Source organism: Enoplosus armatus, chromosome 14 (assembly GCF_043641665.1).
Source record: "Enoplosus armatus isolate fEnoArm2 chromosome 14, fEnoArm2.hap1, whole genome shotgun sequence".
Lineage (NCBI taxonomy): Eukaryota > Metazoa > Chordata > Actinopteri > Centrarchiformes > Enoplosidae > Enoplosus > Enoplosus armatus.
Genome location: NC_092193.1, coordinates 197,265 through 214,971, shown reverse-complemented (window position 1 = coordinate 214,971; position 17,707 = coordinate 197,265). Strand labels below are relative to the sequence as shown.

General features: G+C 41.8%; 1 protein-coding gene across 3 annotated transcripts; it reads left to right on the top strand.

Annotated features, from left to right (window-relative positions):
* The first annotated feature begins 55 nt into the window (after window positions 1–55).
* Window positions 56–15,542, top strand: riok1 (RIO kinase 1 (yeast)). Of its 3 annotated transcripts, none has more exons than XM_070918962.1 (18): window positions 146–198; window positions 1,512–1,540; window positions 2,043–2,233; window positions 2,328–2,415; window positions 3,451–3,520; window positions 3,601–3,643; window positions 4,563–4,655; window positions 5,694–5,806; window positions 6,983–7,063; window positions 7,483–7,569; window positions 7,986–8,123; window positions 8,197–8,300; window positions 8,496–8,602; window positions 8,723–8,788; window positions 8,902–9,018; window positions 10,685–10,738; window positions 14,841–14,954; window positions 15,070–15,542. In XM_070918962.1, the coding sequence occupies exons 1-18, from the start codon at window positions 146–148 to the stop codon at window positions 15,178–15,180; spliced, it is 1,659 nt and encodes a 552-aa protein (XP_070775063.1). In that variant the 3' UTR covers window positions 15,181–15,542. The 3 variants fall into 3 exon arrangements, with proteins under 3 accessions (XP_070775062.1, XP_070775063.1, XP_070775065.1); XM_070918964.1 differs by lacking the exon at window positions 1,512–1,540 and adding an exon at window positions 1,210–1,252 and having other exon boundaries at window positions 2,066–2,233; XM_070918961.1 differs by lacking the exon at window positions 1,512–1,540 and having other exon boundaries at window positions 56–198; window positions 2,032–2,233.
* Window positions 15,543–17,707: the final 2,165 nt, after the last annotated feature.

Sequence of the window (17,707 nt, the reverse complement as noted above, 5' to 3'; positions counted from 1 at the left end):
ACTTCGCTAAACGTCCCTCATCTCTCGCTGTAGTCACATGTTCAGTTCCGGTAGTGAAGTGAACACGCTGCTGTCTGAGGATCGCTACTGAACTTCTTTCACTCGGTGTTAGACCTGCTGTTAGTCTCTGTTGGTGTGTGACGTCATGTCGATGGTCGTTTCAGTACCTGGACAATTTGATGACGCAGACGAAGACAGGTGAGACAGACTGATTAATATTCATGTGTAATTTACTGAAAAAAGTACTTGAAGTGTTTAAGGTAAAAGTACTCAGAATTGACCTAGTGAGTGTGTACTGTGTGTGTATTATTTGTGTACTGTGTGTGTAATAGTAACAGAACTTTGACTAATAATAATAATTGTAATGATGACAGTCAGGCGGGCCCATGGCAGCAGCAGCCAAGCGTACCAGGACCACGATCCACTGGTCCTTAGATACTGTGTTTCTGAGGTGTTCAGAGCCAAGAACAATAACTTCTGTCTTGTCCGAATTCAACATCGGATGATTGCAGGTCATCCAGGTCTTTATGTCCTTAAGGCATGCTTGGAGCATAGCTAACTGATGAGGTTCTTCTGGCTTGATCGATAGATATAACTAGGTATTGTCTGCATAGCAATGAAAATTTATGGAGTGTTTTCTAATAATATCTCCTAAAGGAAGCATATATAAGGTGAATAGTATTGGTCCAAGCACAGAACCTTGTGGAACTCCATGACTGACTTTGGCGTACATGGAGGATTCATCGTTAACATGTACAAACTGAGATTGATCTGATAAATACGACTTAACCAGCTTAGTGCGGTTCCTTTGATGCCAATTGAATGTTCCAGTCTCTGTAATAGGATATGATGGTCAGTGGTGTTGAATGCAGCACTAAGGTCTAACAGAACAAGTATAGAGACAAGTCCTCTGTCTGATGCAGTTAGCAGGTCATTTGTAACTTTCACCAGTGCTGTCTCTGTGCTATGATGAGCTCTGAAACCTGACTGAAAGTCCTCAAGCAACTTATTGTCATGTAGAAAATCACACAGCTGGTTGGCGACTGCTTTCTCAAGAATCTTGGAGAGAAAGGGAAGGTTAGATATAGGTCTATAGTTGGCTAAAACCTCTGGATCAAGAGTGGGCTTTTTAAGAAGAGGTTTAATTACAGCAACTTTAAAGGACTGTGGTACGTAGCCTGTTAATAAAGACAGATTGATCATGTCTAGTAAAGAAGTGCTGACTAAAGGTAAAACCTCTTTGAGCAGCCAGGTTGGGATGGGGTCTAAGAGACAAGTTGATGGCTTAGATGAAGAAATGGTTTTAGTAATTTGGTGAAGGTCAATGGGAGAAAAGCAATCTAAATATACATCAGATTTTACAGCTGTTTCTGAGATTCCTGAGTTTGAAGGTAAGATACCACCTGAAGACAGGAGGTGATCAATTCTGTCTCTAATAGTTAGAATTTTATCATTAAAGAAGCTCATGAAGTCATTACTGCTGAGGGTTATAGGAATACATGGCTCAATAGAGCTGTGACTCTCTGTCAGCCTGGCTACAGTGCTGAAGAGAAACCTGGGGTTGTTCTTGTTCTCTTCTATTAATGAGGAGTAATAGGCTACTCTGGCTTTACAGAGGGCCTTCCTATAAGTTCTAAGACTATCTTGCCAAATTAAACGTGATTCTTCCAGTTTGGTGGAGCGCCATTTCCTTTCCCTTTGATCCGCCCCGAGCTCCACGGGATCTTCTATGACTGGTGATGCCGTTTTCCAAGAGAGTTGATTGGTCAGCAGGCGATGCGTTTATACGAGTTGATCTGTTATGTGGAACATCACCTGCTCTGGAGCAGGTTAGGTGTGCAGCATAAGTTACCATTGCAATGTACCCTGGTAAGAAGTGAACCACCGTCGTGAACCCTGAAGTTACCTCACTGACCACAAATCTGCTCATGGCTCCTCAGAGGTTCCTCCTCTTTCCTCCCTCCGCTCTCAAGATGGCTGACATGTCAAATATGAGACTCGAGATGAAGTCTTGTTTTGTCTCGTTTGCAGCAACCAATCAGAGTTGTTGGCTGTACAGAGTCAGATGAGTGATGTCACTCTGCAGCCTTCATCAGACCGACAGGAGGAGGAGGAGGATGAGGAGGAGGAGGAGGAGGAGGAAGATGATGATGATGATGATGAAGAGTGGGAGTGGCGTTCAGCAGGAGGAGCTCTAACTAAAAGATACAACTGGACCAGTCTCAACTGTCAGGTCAGACACGCTGATCAATCTGATTGATAAATAATGATTATTAATGATTGTGTCTCCAGTCAGCTGACTTTATCTCTTTGTTTTTACTGGTCAGTCCAACAGACAGAATCCGTCCAATAAAACGCTGCCGTCAACTCCGTCTGATAAAGCTCTGCGAAAGTATGAACACAAGATCAACCTGGGTAACACACACACACACACACACACACACACACACACACACTGTAACACACACACACTGTAACACACACACACACACACACACACACACACACACACAGTAACACACGCACACACAGGAACAAGCACACAGGAGCACACACACAGTAACACACACACACACTATCACACACACTATCACACACACTAACTAGCTCACACACACTCACACACACACACACACACACACACACACACACACTGTAACACTAACACATTGTAACACACACACACACTGTAACACTAACACATTGTAACACACACACACTGTAACACACACACACACACACACACACACTGTAACACTAACACATTGTAACACATACACACATACTGTAACACTAACACATTGTAACACACACACATTGTAACACACACACACACACACACACACACTGTAACACTAACATACATTGTAACACACACACACACACACACTGTAACACACACACACACATTGTAACACATACACACACACACACACACACTGTAACACTAACACATTGTAACACACACACACACACTATAACACTAACACACATTGTAACACACACACGCACACACTGTAACACTAACACATTGTAACACACACACACACACTGTAACACTAACACATTGTAACACACACACACACACACACACACACTGTAACACTAACACACGCACACTGTAACACTAACACACACACACTGTAACACACACACACACTCTTTAAAACCACAGTTCCTCTTACTCGCTTGTTCTGGAGCTTTCAACCATATCCCATGGACTTCATCAGCAGCTGGACTCAGTTGTAATGAATCAGGAGATTTTCAAACTTGTGTTGAAGGACTCTCAAGTCTGACAATGTGATGATGAAGACTTTCAGTGGAGGTTGTTGACTGTTCTGAGTCACATCACACTCATTTAATTTGTGAATTAGTTGTTCATAATGTTTCTACTGAAGATCAATAATCGACCATATTGATTTCGTCCTGATCAGTTTGTTTTGATTTCAGATAAACTGAATTACGCTGACTCGGTGATCAATAAAGTGACGACGATGCAGAAACAGAGAGAAGCCGACACGTACGTCTGAACTCATCTCAGTGTTGTTTACAGGTCATGTGACTGATGTGACTAATGCTCTGATTGGCTGTTCTCTGCAGGTACAGAGTGAAAGACAAATCGGATCGAGCCACAGTCGAACAGGTGAGCTGCTCTTTCACATGAAAATGCTTTTATTTAGAAAGGTCCTGACAGGAAATGAATAGCTGGATAAAAAACCTTTTAATAATCCAGTTATGATATGAATACATCTCTCTGTTGGTTTATTGATCATTTAATCAATAAACTATCAGACAAATGGCCATCACAGTTGTACAATAATTACATAATACAGCTGTAAGTAGTGATTCCAGGGTTGTAGCCAACCTAGGCCGCTGAGAGCTTTTGATGTGGACCTCGTTCAATGTGGTCTCGACGAAGAAGCAGTGAAATGGACAAACTGTCCTGAATTTATTTTCCCCAGGCCCTTGCATGTTTGGAACTGGTGGCGCCCCCATTGAGCAATTTCAAAATAATTTTACACACGTGGTTCAACAGTTCTGTAAAGACTGGACATACAATTTTTCATTTATAGTCTGATTCCATGCACATTGTTTGCATTTGTAGCGCCCCCTAGTGGTTGATTTGAATGAAACAAAGTAATTATTTATATTAAATGTTGAATATGAAAACTGAATTTACAAATTTACCATTAACTTCTTTCAGTTCAGGTACTTATGTGGACACTTCCTGCAGGTTCTGATGATCGACTGACTTTGGTCTATTTATGTGCTGAGCCACGGCCTCTTTGGAGTTCATCGGTCAATATCTAAAACGCAATAAGATATCAACAAGCTTTATACACACACACACACAGTTTTAGTGGTGGAGCATGTCGTCTAACAAACGCATGTTCGGGAGGTCGATCCCCATGCTGTCCACATGTCCACTGAACCCCAAATGTGTTTACATGAAGTTCACAAATTGACTTCAGAGTTATTTATCCGCTGCAGACTGAAAGATCAAAAACTAGCAGACCTGAAACATTTGTGGTCGAAATCAGCTGATCGTTCTTCTTCTGCAGGTTCTAGATCCTCGAACTCGAATGATTCTCTTCAAGATGTTGAGTCGAGGAGTCATCTCTGAAATCAACGGCTGCATCAGCACAGGGAAGGAGGTCAGAAATCACTCATCAATACGCTGATAAATACACCACCACCGCCACCCCACCACCACAGCACCAGACTACCACAACACCACAGCACCACACATTACACCACCACCACAGCACCAGACTATCACACCACCACAGCACCAGACTACCACACCACCACACATTACACCACCACCACAGCACCACACTACCACACATTACAACACCACCGCACCAGCCTACCACACATTACACCACCACCACAGCACCAGACTACCACACATTACACCACCACCACACGACCACAGCACCAGCGTACCACACATTACACCACCACCACCACAGCACCAGACCACCATACATTACACCACCACCACCACCACAGCACCAGACCACCACACATTACACCACCACCACCACCACCACAGCACCAGCCTACCACACCACCACAGCACCAGACCACCACACATTACACCACCACAGCACCAGACTACCACACCACCACAGCACCAGCCCACCACACATTACACCACCACCACCACCACAGCACCAGACTACCACACATTACACCACCACCACCACACCACCACAGCACCAGACCTACCACACCACCACACATTACACCACCACCACAGCACCAGACTACCACACCACCACAGCACCAGGCTACCACACCACCACAGCACCACAGCACCAGACTATCACACCACCACAGCACCAGACTACCACACATTACACCACCACCACATGACCACAGCACCAGACTACCACACATTACACCACCACCACAGCACCAGACTACCACACCACCACACCACCAGACTACCACACCACACCACCACAGCACCAGACCACCACGCATTACACCACCACCACAGCACCACACCACCAGACATGATGGACATTACATTTATGTAGCTGACGCTTTTATCCAATACAACCCAAACATTGCAAGAATCATAAATACAAACTGAACAGCACACTGGATCCAAACAGATGTTGAGTGTAGTATCTCTGACAGTAAATAACCAGCGTTTTGAGTTCGTCTCATCTGTTTTTCAGGCTAATGTTTATCATGCCAGCACCTCTGCAGGAGACAGCAGAGCCATCAAGATCTACAAGACCTCCATCCTGTTGTTCAAAGACAGAGACAAATACGTCAGCGGAGAGTTCAGGTCAGTCGCACCCGACAGAAGAAGGGTGCATCTCCGGTGGGAGGTATTAAGACTCAAGGAAATGAAGCGCAGAGAGAGTAAATGTGAAAATTAATGAGATGTTGTTTACTCTTAAGCGTGGTGTGAAGCGACGCCAGCAGAGCTGGATCTGCTGGATCAGCCAGCGTCTGTCGTTATTGTTATGTGGCAGCCAGATGAATACTTGTAATGTTATTGCTGTCATAACCAGGGGTCTAGTCTATACATACCCCTATAACACAAACACACTTCAGGAGATGAAACAATAAGGGCTCCATGTCCAGCCACTGCTCCATGCATAACAGCACATAGAACCTCATAAGTAGAACACCTGACATTATCCGTGAGGGGATGAAGGCTGGGAACTAAATAAGTACATGGAGGATTTGTCGTTAACATGTACAAACTGAGATCGAGCTGATAAATATGACTTAAACCAGCTTAGTGCGGTTCCTGTAATGCCAATTAAATGTTTCCAGTCTCTGTAATAGGATATGATGGTCAATGGTGTCGAATGCAGCACTAAGATCTAACAAAACAAGTACAGAGACAAGTCCTTTGTCTGATGCAATTAGAATTTGTAACTTTCACCAGTGCTGAAGGTAAGGTATCACCTGAGGACAGCAGAGTTGTTGAGCCCCTGTTCTAGCTGTCAGCCACTCAGATCGTCTGTTCCCCGTTCCTATTTTAAATCCATAAATTGCTGTTGTAGCTCCTGAGCTTTGGAACAGCCTTCCTGATTCTATCAGATCGGCTGAAAACTCATTTCTATAGGTTAGCCTTTTTAAATACTCTGTTTGCCTTTAGTTTTGTTTATTTGGGTCAAGTGCTTTCATTTCTGTCTATGTATGTATGTATGTTTGTTTGTGCTTGTATACATGTATTTTGTCCTGTATGTGAAGCACTTTGTAACTGTGTTTAAAAAAAAAAAAAAAAGGTGATATAAATAAATATTATTATTGCTAATGTTAGCCAACATGACACTCAGCTGTTTCAAAATTCCAAACCACCAATGAGCAGCAGGATAAAACACAGGCTCCTCCCCCTCAGTACAGGTAGCTGTAGGAACAGACATCCAACATCTGTAATCCGCAGTTATTCATTTAGATAATTATTGGTTGTTATTAGTTATCATGAAGTTCTTCTGTTTTTCTGCAGGTTCCGTCACGGTTACTGTAAAGGAAACCCCAGGAAAATGGTGAGGACATGGGCAGAGAAGGAGATGAGGAACCTCATCAGGTCAGAGCCCTCCTACTGACACACAGAGCCCAGTAGAATGTGATATACCTGACAGATAGAACCCAGTAGAACCTGTTATAACTGACACAGAGGACCTAGTAGAACCTGATCTGATAGAAGAACCCAGTAGAACCTGATTTGACAGATAGAACCCAGCAGAACCTGTTATAACTGACACAGTGGACCCAGTAGAACCTGATCTGATAGAAGAACCCAGTAGAACCTGATCTGATAGAAGAACCCAGTAGAACCTGATCTGACAGATATAACCCAGTAGAACCTGTTATAACTGACAGAGGACCCAGTAGAACCTGATCTGACAGAACCCTTTAGAACCTGATCTGACAGATAGAACCCAGTAGAACCTGATCTGACGGATAGAACCTAGTAGAACCTGACAGTGTTTGTGTGTATTTCAGGCTGCAGACGGCAGGAATCCCGAGTCCAGAACCTCTGCTGCTTAGAAGTCACGTTCTGTTGATGAGCTTCATCGGAAAAGACAACATGTAAGAACCAATCAGGGTGATTGATCAGGAACGAGCACCGATCAATTATGTCCTGTCGCGTATTGATCCCTCTCTCCTGTATTGACCACTCTTTCCTGTATTGACCACTCTTTCCTGTATTGATCACTCTTTCCTGTATTGATCACTCCATCCTATATTGATCCCTCTCTCCTGTATTGATCACACTCTCCTATATTGATCCCTCTCTCCTGTATTGATCACACTCTCCTGTATTGATCCCTCTCTCCTGTATTGATCCCTCTCTTCTGTATTGATCACACTCTCCTGTATTGATCCTTCTTTCCTGTATTGATCCCTCTCTCCTGTATTGATCACACTCTCCTGTATTGATCACACTCTCCTGTATTGATCACACTCTCCTGTGTTGATCACTCCGACCTGTATTGATCTGTCAGGCCGGCTCCTCTGCTGAAGAATGCGTCGTTGTCTGAGTCGAAGGCTCGTGAGCTCTACCTGCAGGTTCTACAGAACATGAGGAAGATGTTCCAGGAGGCTCGACTCGTCCACGCTGACCTCAGCGAGTTCAACATACTGTAAGAGACCTTGCCCTACACACACAACTCCTTCAAAATAAAACGCCTCTGAAACTCACTAGTCTGTCTGTAGATATCACAACGGAGATGCTTACATCATCGATGTGTCACAGTCGGTGGAGCACGATCATCCTCACGCTCTCGAGTTCCTCAGGAAGGACTGCAGCAATGTCAACGGTGAGACACTGCGCTGGTTTCTACTCTTGAACCTGAATTCAGTTAATAATGTGAAAGAATCTGTTGGAATATATTCTGAGCAAAAGTCAGTTTTGTCCTGTGACTTCTGAGATGAATCTGTAAAAGTTCTACTCTGATTAGTTAATGTGTCTGGTTCAAACCTGTCAGCTGATCTGTTTCTGGGGTTTTTCCTAGAGTTCTTTGTGAAGCACGGCGTGGCGGTGATGACGGTCAGAGAGTTGTTTGACTTCATTACCGACCCGTCGATCACCTGCCACAACATTGACCAATACCTGGAGAAGGTCAGGATGCTTCCTGGAAAAGAAAATACTTGTTTTTTCACAAATAGAGATATAAACAGACAAGAAACAAGATAGAAATAGTTTATTTGTTAGTTAATTTGTGTGTCTGTGATTGTTCAGGTGATGGTGATTGCAGCTGAGCGGACGTCGGAGCAGCGATCAGATCAGGACAGAGTGGACGAAGAGGTGACAGAAAAAAGACTACAAGCACAAACATCTTCCTGTTCAGCTGGTTACAGTAATAGTAATCTGTGGAGAGTCATTTGACCTCCCTTTAACAGTGCCCCCCCCCCCCCCAGGTTTTTAAGAAGGCCTACATCCCTCGCACTCTGACGGAGGTGAGTCACTATGAGCGAGACGTCGATCTGATGAAGTCAAAGGAGGAGGAGTCAGCCATCTGCGGACACAACGACAACGTAAGAAACACGTAAAGATGAGTGGAGACGGTAGAGACAATAAGCTTATTACAAATGCTCTTTTTTTTAATGAGAGGTTTTATTCTTACATGTGCAGTGGCAGCACAAACACAACGGAACATGAGGATTCACACATGAATCCTCCAGCGCTGAGACTGCGGGGTATAACATTTAGTAAACATAACAGCATAGATCAACTGTGTGGAAAAACATTTTATAAATAGCTTTGCAAACAGGAGCCAGACTTTTGTATTGGCTAATTAATGATAATTAATGATCAACAGTAGCTGACAGGTTAACAAAATGGAAATTTGTAGTCCCATTTTTCAGACCTCAGATAGTCCTAAAATAGAATAAACAGGGTAGGCCTACCTCAGTGCCCACTCCCAGACAGCTTGTCTACTGGTTTATATTCAGAAATAGCAATGTGTCCACATGCTGTGGGGTTAGTCTGGTGTGCAACTGTGAGACCTGCAGCAGAGAATACCCGCTCAGATGGTTCAGGGAAACGCAGAGATAGTACCTCGCTAGAGATACCAGCCTCTGGAAGAATGCTGAATACTTTTCCACTGGTCAAGAGGATCCAATGAGGGGGGACTGTCTCTCTTACAGGTGTCCCCCTCTACCTCTCGGTCATCAGCTTCATGAGGGCGGTTGTAGTCGTCTCCCAGGATCAACGTCGTGGCTATTAATAATCTTTTTTTAACTGTTTAACTCAAAGTGTTAATTGGCCAAAATTCGGTTAATGGTTAATTGTTTACATCCCAAGTCCCCACCGTGACATCAGAATCAGATTCTGATTCTGATTCTGATGTCCCCCCTTGGTTTGTGGACTAACATCTTCAAGCCTCGAGTTTAGTATTTTGGATGTCGCCATCTTGTTTTTTTGGAACCAGAATTGACCATATTCGGTCGAGAGGGTGGAGCTGAGGATCTGAGAACCTGAGGACACTACGCACGCCTACCTACGCCTGCAACCTGACTGCACCTGGCTCCTGACTCCGCCTTGAGAAGTAGCTGCTAACAAAGTTAGCTTGTAAATGTACTTAAAAAATGAACAGTCGACTCCTGGATTGTCTTTTAGTACAACCGAATGCCTGTATCCTGATTGACAGGTTGCCGTGGTAGTGACCTTTCAATCACAAGGTAGCCCCGCCCTAAAGCAGACCCCGCTTTATCGTCTATTTTACTCTAAATGGGACCATAATTTACTAAATGACCATCATGCTGTATTGAAGAAGACTTGGAACTAGTGACTGAGACCATAAACTCATCAGGAAAATATTTACTGAGGTAATAAATCAGGTGAGAAGTAGGGTCATTTTCTCATAGACTATATAATCGAACCAGTGGAGTCGCCCCTTGCTGGCCATTAGAAAGATTGCAGCTTTAAGGCACTTCAGCATTGGCTTCACTTTTCAGACCTGGAGGTTGGTGCTTGGTGTACATGTCTACAGCTGTTTACAATGTGAAATATGTCACCAGGGATGGACCTGCTTCACTCAGAGTATCCAGGTGTTAAACAGCAGGTCACCTGTAATCTGTCACCTGTTTTTAATGGTTTGTGTTGTTGAGCAGTGAAACAGGTGAAATCATTGTGTTACGTGTCAGTGTCACTTGTAACAGTATTGATGATGATGATGATGATGATGTTGTTGTTGTTCAGGTTCTGTATCAGACACTGACTGGACTGAAGAAGGATCTGTCTGGAGTTCAAACGGTACGATCACCTTACACTCTGTCTGATGCTAGTGTTGGCTTATCTTAGCTTAGCCTAGCCTAGCCTAGCTTAGCTTAGACTGACAGTGACATACTGTATTGTATTTACATTAACCTGCTTAGAGAACCAGGCGTTGTCTAATAATGTTCCCTGTTTTTGCTTTTGTTCATTGTTGAGCTTCTGTCAATGAAACTCAATACTTCCTGTACAGATGTTTCACATTAAAAGCCTCAGACCACTACAGAGTCAAGAGTAAAAGGTAAAAAAAAACATAGCAAAAAAAATAGAGTACGATATTTTATTTATGTCCCATCTGAAGTTTTATACCTCTTTATTAGTGACATAATGCCCATTTGTTCATTTGTCTTATTAGGACTTTTTTGTTATTCCTATCAAGTTAATTGCTGAGTCTGTTGGTTTTTCCTGGCCTACATGGGCCTCTGCAGTCACTTCATCTCTGTATATAATTACTACTTATGTTAAACCTAAAAACAAATTAGTTTCATATTAAAAGGCATCCAGCAGCTCCAAGAGGATAATCCATCTGTTTCTTGAAGGCTTTTAATATGAAACATCTGCAGGAAGTGCTGAGTTTCATTGGTGGCATCAACAGCGATGACTTGGTCAGTGAGTGAGAACAGACGATAAACATTACACTGAGTTACATTATGAAACATCTGTCACTCACTCACTGAAACATCTGTCACTGACTGAAACATCTGTCACCCACTGAAACATCTGTCACTCGCTCACTGAAACATCTGTCACCCACTGAAACATGATCCTGGAGTACACCTGTACATCACTGCAGTCAGGTGAGAAGTGGACTTCTCGTCCAAGTTAAGATTCAAACTTCTGAAACAATTTTTGAAACAAAACAATTTTCTGACAAACTCCATCTCCTGAGGAAGATTGTGTGATATGATCTGAAGCTCCAGAACAGCAGGTGTTTCCTCATCAGGAGTCATTCAATTCAGTTTTATTTATATAGCGCCAAATTGCAACAGAAGTCATCTCATGATATAGAGCAGGTCTAGACTGACTCTTTATAATGTTATTACAGAGACCAGCAGGTCACACCATGAGCAGCACTATGGAGACAGTGGAGAGGAAGAACTTCCTTTAAAAGGCAGGAACCTCAAACAGAACCAGACTCTAGGTGGACGAGAGACAGAGAGGGACACGCAGAGAGAGAGAGAGACACACACACACATAAAGGCACAGACAGACAGAGATGTATAGCAGCACCAGCAGTAGCCATAGAAACTATAATTATAATAATGGAAATATGACTGATAATAGTAGTTACAACTGTAATAATAACTGAGATATGACAATAAATAGTAATAACTTAAATATTAATAGAACTTTGACTAATAATAATAACTGTAGTGATGAGAGTCAAGCAGGCCTAAGAGAGCAGCAGCCAGGCATACCAGGACCACGATCCAAAGGAACCTGCAAGACGAGAAAGCACAAAGAAACTCCAGGAGACTCTAGGAGCCACAAGCAACCCTGCATTCTGGGAGCGCAGTTCTCCACTAGGGTAATAGGGTACTATGAGCTCTTTAAGATTTGATGGTGCCTGACCAGTAAGAGCTTTGTAGGTCAGGAGAAGGATTTTAAACTCTCCTCTAGATTTTACAGGGAGCCAGTGCAGCGAAGCTAATACAGGAGAAATATGATCTCTTTTCCTGGTTCCTGTCAGTACATGTGCCGCAGCATTCTGGATCAGCTGGAGAGTCCTCAGGGACTTATTGGGACAGCCTGATAATAAGGAATTGCAATAATCCAGCCTAGACGTGACAAATGCATGGACTCATTTTTCTGCATCTGTTTGAGACAGGATCTTCCTGATGTTTCAATGTTACGGAGGTGAAAGAAGGCAGTCCTTGAAGTTTGTTTTACGCTGGAGTTAAAGGACATGTCCTGATCAAAGACAACTCTGAGATTCCTCACGGTGGCGCTGGAGGCCAGGGCAATGCCATCTAGGGTAACAATATCCTTAGATACTGTGTTTCTGAAGTGTTCAGGGCCAAGAACAATAACTTCTGTCTTGTCCGAGTTCAACATCAGATGATTGCAGGTCATCCAGGTCTTTATGTCCTTAAGGCATGCTTGGAGCTTGGCTAACTGATGAGGTTCTTCTGGCTTGATCGATAAATATAACTGGGTATCAGCCGCATAGCAATGAAAATGTATGGAGTGTTTTCTAATAATATCTCCTAAAGGAAGCATATATAAGGTGAATGGTATTGGTCCAAGCACAGAACCTTGTGGAACTCCATGACTGACTTTGGTGTACATGGAGGATTCATCGTTAACGTGTACAAACTGAGATCGATCTGATAAATACGACTTAAACCAGTTTAGTGCGGTTCCTTTAATGCCAATTAAATGTTCCAGTTCCAGTGCTTAACAAATTTATTAGACCACCTGTCATAAAAACAAGAAAACACAAATATTTTAGAAATCTGTCAAACTTGTTTCAAATTAAAAATTGTATTGTTATTTATTAGGCAAATAACAAACTGGAACAACTAGATAGTCCTTATTCACATATATTAACCAAAAATCTTAGTATTTTGTATGGCCTCCTTTGGCCCTGATAACAGCTTCCATTCTTGCTGGCATTGTTTTCATGTACTTTTCGACAGTCTCTTTTGTTATTGAGTTCCAAATAGTTTCTAGCTGTTCCCAGAGACTTGCTTTGGATGAAACTTTTGTGCGATCTATTTTTGAATTCAATAAATCCCAGATCTGTTCAATAGGATTCAAGTCTGGATTTTGACTTGGCCAGTCCATCAGTTCCAGTACTCCAGATTCCTTTTTCTTGGTCAAGTAGTCTCTGCACAGCTTTGCAGTATGCTTGGGGTCATTGTCTTTTTGGTATATGAACCCACGATCAATCAGGTTCAATCCAGAAGGGATTCCATGATACACCAAGATGTTGTGGTAGACCTTCTTATTCATGATACCGTCGATTTTAACTAATTTGCCCATGCCGTGTCCACAAATAGAACCCCATACCATAATGGAATCTCCACCGTGTTTCACTGTGGGTGCAATGCATTGAGCATCAAAACGTTCTCCAGCTTTTCTGCGGTCATAAACACAACGAAGCTGACCGAAGAGTTCAAACTTGGACTCGTCCGTCCAGAGTATCTTCTTCCAGTCATCTACAGTCCAGTGTTTGTGCTCCCTGGCAAAGTTTAGGCGGTTTTGGATGTTTGCAGGCCTCAATAATGGCTTCTTAGCAGCTAATCTTCCCTTTAAGCCTTGTTCCTTGAGTCGTCTGCTTATGGTCATTGTGGAGACTTTCTCAGATTCTGATCTAGAAGCATTAATCTCTGCCTGAAGATCAGCAGTGGTCTTCCTTCTGTCTCTCGTACTTAAAATCTTGAGGTGCCTGACATCTGCTTCAATTAGCTTTCGTTTTCGGCCTCTTCCTTGACGCATTTTGTAAGTACCAGTCTCTGCAATCAAGTCCAAGGCATACTTGACCACACTGTGAGAACACTTTATGTCTTGCCCTATTTGTCTCAAAGACCATCCAGCATCATGAAGTGCTTTAATTTTGGATTTCAAACTGAATTCACGTTTTTATACCCAAATTTGAGCCAGCACACTGGAATTCTCTTAGAAGTCAAAAATTAATCAAGAATAACATAAAACCACTGAAACAATTTTTTTTCTGTTCAGCAATGCAAGTAAATAACTGTAATTTGGCATCTCAATCAAAAAATAATATTGTGCTTTACTATTTTTTTCTGCTTTTTTGTAAAACAGTAAATTTGAAAATTCATGGATAACAACAATAATTATATTTTAGCATTTAAGATATCATTTTGATTAAAGAGCTTGCACATACTGGTGGATTAACCTTTACAGAAACATAAAAAATATTCTGGTAATCAGCAATACTGTTAATTTAGGGCAGCGGTGGCAAACACCTTACACTGGGTGGTGGTCTAATAAATTTGTTAAGCACTGTAGGTCTATAGTCATGTGATCACAACACCTGTCTGAGCTAACAGCAGTTTCCAGGCTAAAAGGTGAATGTGATGAACAGATTTACTCTGACTGTGTGACATGTTATCAGGTTCCTGCTCTCCTGGAGAACGACCAGTGTTCATCCTCAGAGGAGGAAGACGATGATGATGATGAAGAGGAGGATCAGCAGGAGCAGAGTGAGGAAGCCTCAATGGACAAAAAGGTGTTTAACATTAATGTCCTCGAGCTGAAACAGGAAGACATGATGAAGAGAGGGAGCTTCGCTGGAGTTATTTTTTTTGTGTAAAACTGAAGATAAATTTGTTTTGTTCTTTCAGGAGAAGAAGAAAATGGTGAAAGAAGCTCAAAGAGAAAAAAGAAAAAACAAAGTACCAAAACATGTGAAGAAGAGGAAAGAGAAAGTGTCCAAGATGAAGAAAGGCAGATGATGACTTCTTGTTTGTCTGTGTGTAAACATGAAAACCAGACTAAACAGAGACACCGCCTCTCACTCTGTTTCTATTAGAAGCAGCCAATCACAGCTGTCAACCAATCACCGCTGTCAGCCAATCACAGCTGTCCTGTGTCCTGTGTTTGTCTCCAAGGTGAAGAATGATGCTCAGACGTTTGACAAAAAATGAATTCAAGTCCACTTATGATACGTAGTTTTAAATCCAACCTGCAACAATTACAGAAACATTAGATCAACAGGAGGACACCTGGTGACATCACCTGATGTTAACTGCAGTGAGATTACAGTTAAAATCAGAAGAACCAGCAAAACTCTTAATAAAACATTGAATCATGTGTTTATCATTCTGTCATCTTTGTCTTTTTTTTTGGTGAAATCTGATTGAATTTCCTTTTAACCTGTGAGATTTGTTATCTGGTCAACAAGCTAAAGTTAGCGAGTCAAAAAAGGTAAAAGATGCTAGTCTGTAATGCTCATATCGTCATTGCGTTGAGCTTGTCCTCTGTTTTATAAAACAAATGAGAGAGAAGGAGAGATTCACAGATCATCAGTTCAGGACACACAGAAGACAGAGAGAATTCAGAGAACATACACGCAACATAGAGAACACAGGACACAGAGCAGGCAGAGAACAGAGAAAGAACAACACCTAGAGAACATAGAGAGTTCAGAGAGAACACACACAGAAAAATAGATGGAACACAGGTGGATTCATGTTGTAAAAAACAGTAAAAACGTTCCTGTCAGAATCAAATACTTTATTGATCCCTGGGGGGGAACTTCAAATCTGCTGCAGAACGTTGAAAATGTTTCTCATCAACAGGAACCTTCAAAAATAAGTTTGAGATGCTTCATCCAGTAAAAACATAAAGCAACAGTGTGTGTGTGTGTGTGTTATCTGTGTGTGTGTGCATGTTCAGTTGAAATCGTCAGACTGATAAACTGCAGCAGGAACAAAATGTCTCTGATACTGAACTAAAACACTGCTGACGCACACACAGATTATACTCACTTTAATACCTTATACAATGTGTATAAATATATATACATATACATACATTTCCCCAAAGAAAACTTAATATAAATATATTATAATTTAGAAATAGATATAACCACAACTAACATTTAATTTAAATGAAATACAACATGGTTTACCTTAAGGTGGTTTATATTCACACTAGTATATTATCAATAGAACACATACTGAACATTTGAACTGCAATTTACAGACTGTAATCTAAAGAGTACCATATATGTAGAGAGGCTTCATATCAAAGCCACAACAAACATCATAGAAATACACACATGCACTTTGTGTAGTCATCATTAATAATATTCAGGTGTGTTAAACTGACAATCAATACAGATTAAAACGTAGAAAAATACCCAAAATATAACAAAGAGAACAAAAGCAGTTTCATAACATTAATATTTACTGACAACTTTATTCTGAAGTTAATCTGAAACTCATGAATTTTTAGTGTACTGAATCTCTGAGTTTGTGTCGCTGTGATTGGCTGTCTGTCGTCCTTTCAAACTGTTTCTGTCTTTTAAAGACGTCTGAATCACTGAGACGGTTAACAGACCTGCTGTAATTTTCAGAGCCAGACTTCATTTTATTTTTGTTCATTTTTGAGACTGATGACGAACAAGGACAGACTGATACTCTAATCTGTGTTCACTTCTGTAAAATACACTGTGATACTGATATACTGTTACTGATACACTCACACTCTCTCTCTCTCTCTCTCTCTCTCTCTCTCTCTCTCTCTCTCACACACACACACACACACACACACACACACACACTGTCAAATAGAATTAGCAGTGAGTCTCTGAACAGGATGTTTGTTTGCAGTCACCTGACCGACTGCATGTGCGACCACTTCCTCGTGACCCGATGACTTCTGACCTCTGAGTGCTCAGACTCTCAGGTCATCACAGACACTGCAACTGCAAATTTTAACTTTTCTAAAATAGAGACATTTTTCTGTGAAGTTCTGTATGAAACAAACGGAGGACTCCTGATATCAGCCAGGACACTGAGGATGAGGAGGGGTATGAAGATGATAAAGGTTTATGATGATGTCGTGAGGGAGGAGGAGCCTGCTGATTAGCTTGTTGTGTTGCAGGGAGGTGGGAGCTGAGCTCTGATTGGCTGTTTGTTGTATAAGACGAGAAAAAAGGTTCAGAAAGTTTTTCTTCTGCAGAAACTCACAGGAGTTCAGGTACAGACACTGGTTCTAATGGTTCTACTGGCTTTATTCTTATTCTACTAGTTCTACTGGTTCAATTCTTACCCTCCTGGTTCTACTGTTTCCTGTTCATTTCTTCTGCTTTTCTTCTGTTTTCTGATTCTTCATCTTTTCTTTTCTACTCATCTTATTTTTAACATCTTTCATTGTTTTGAGAATTTTTCATTCTCTCTATCTTTTAATTAATTCTCGTTCATCACTTCCTTCCATCTCTTTCTCTCTTCTTCTTTTCATTTTCTTCTTCATCTC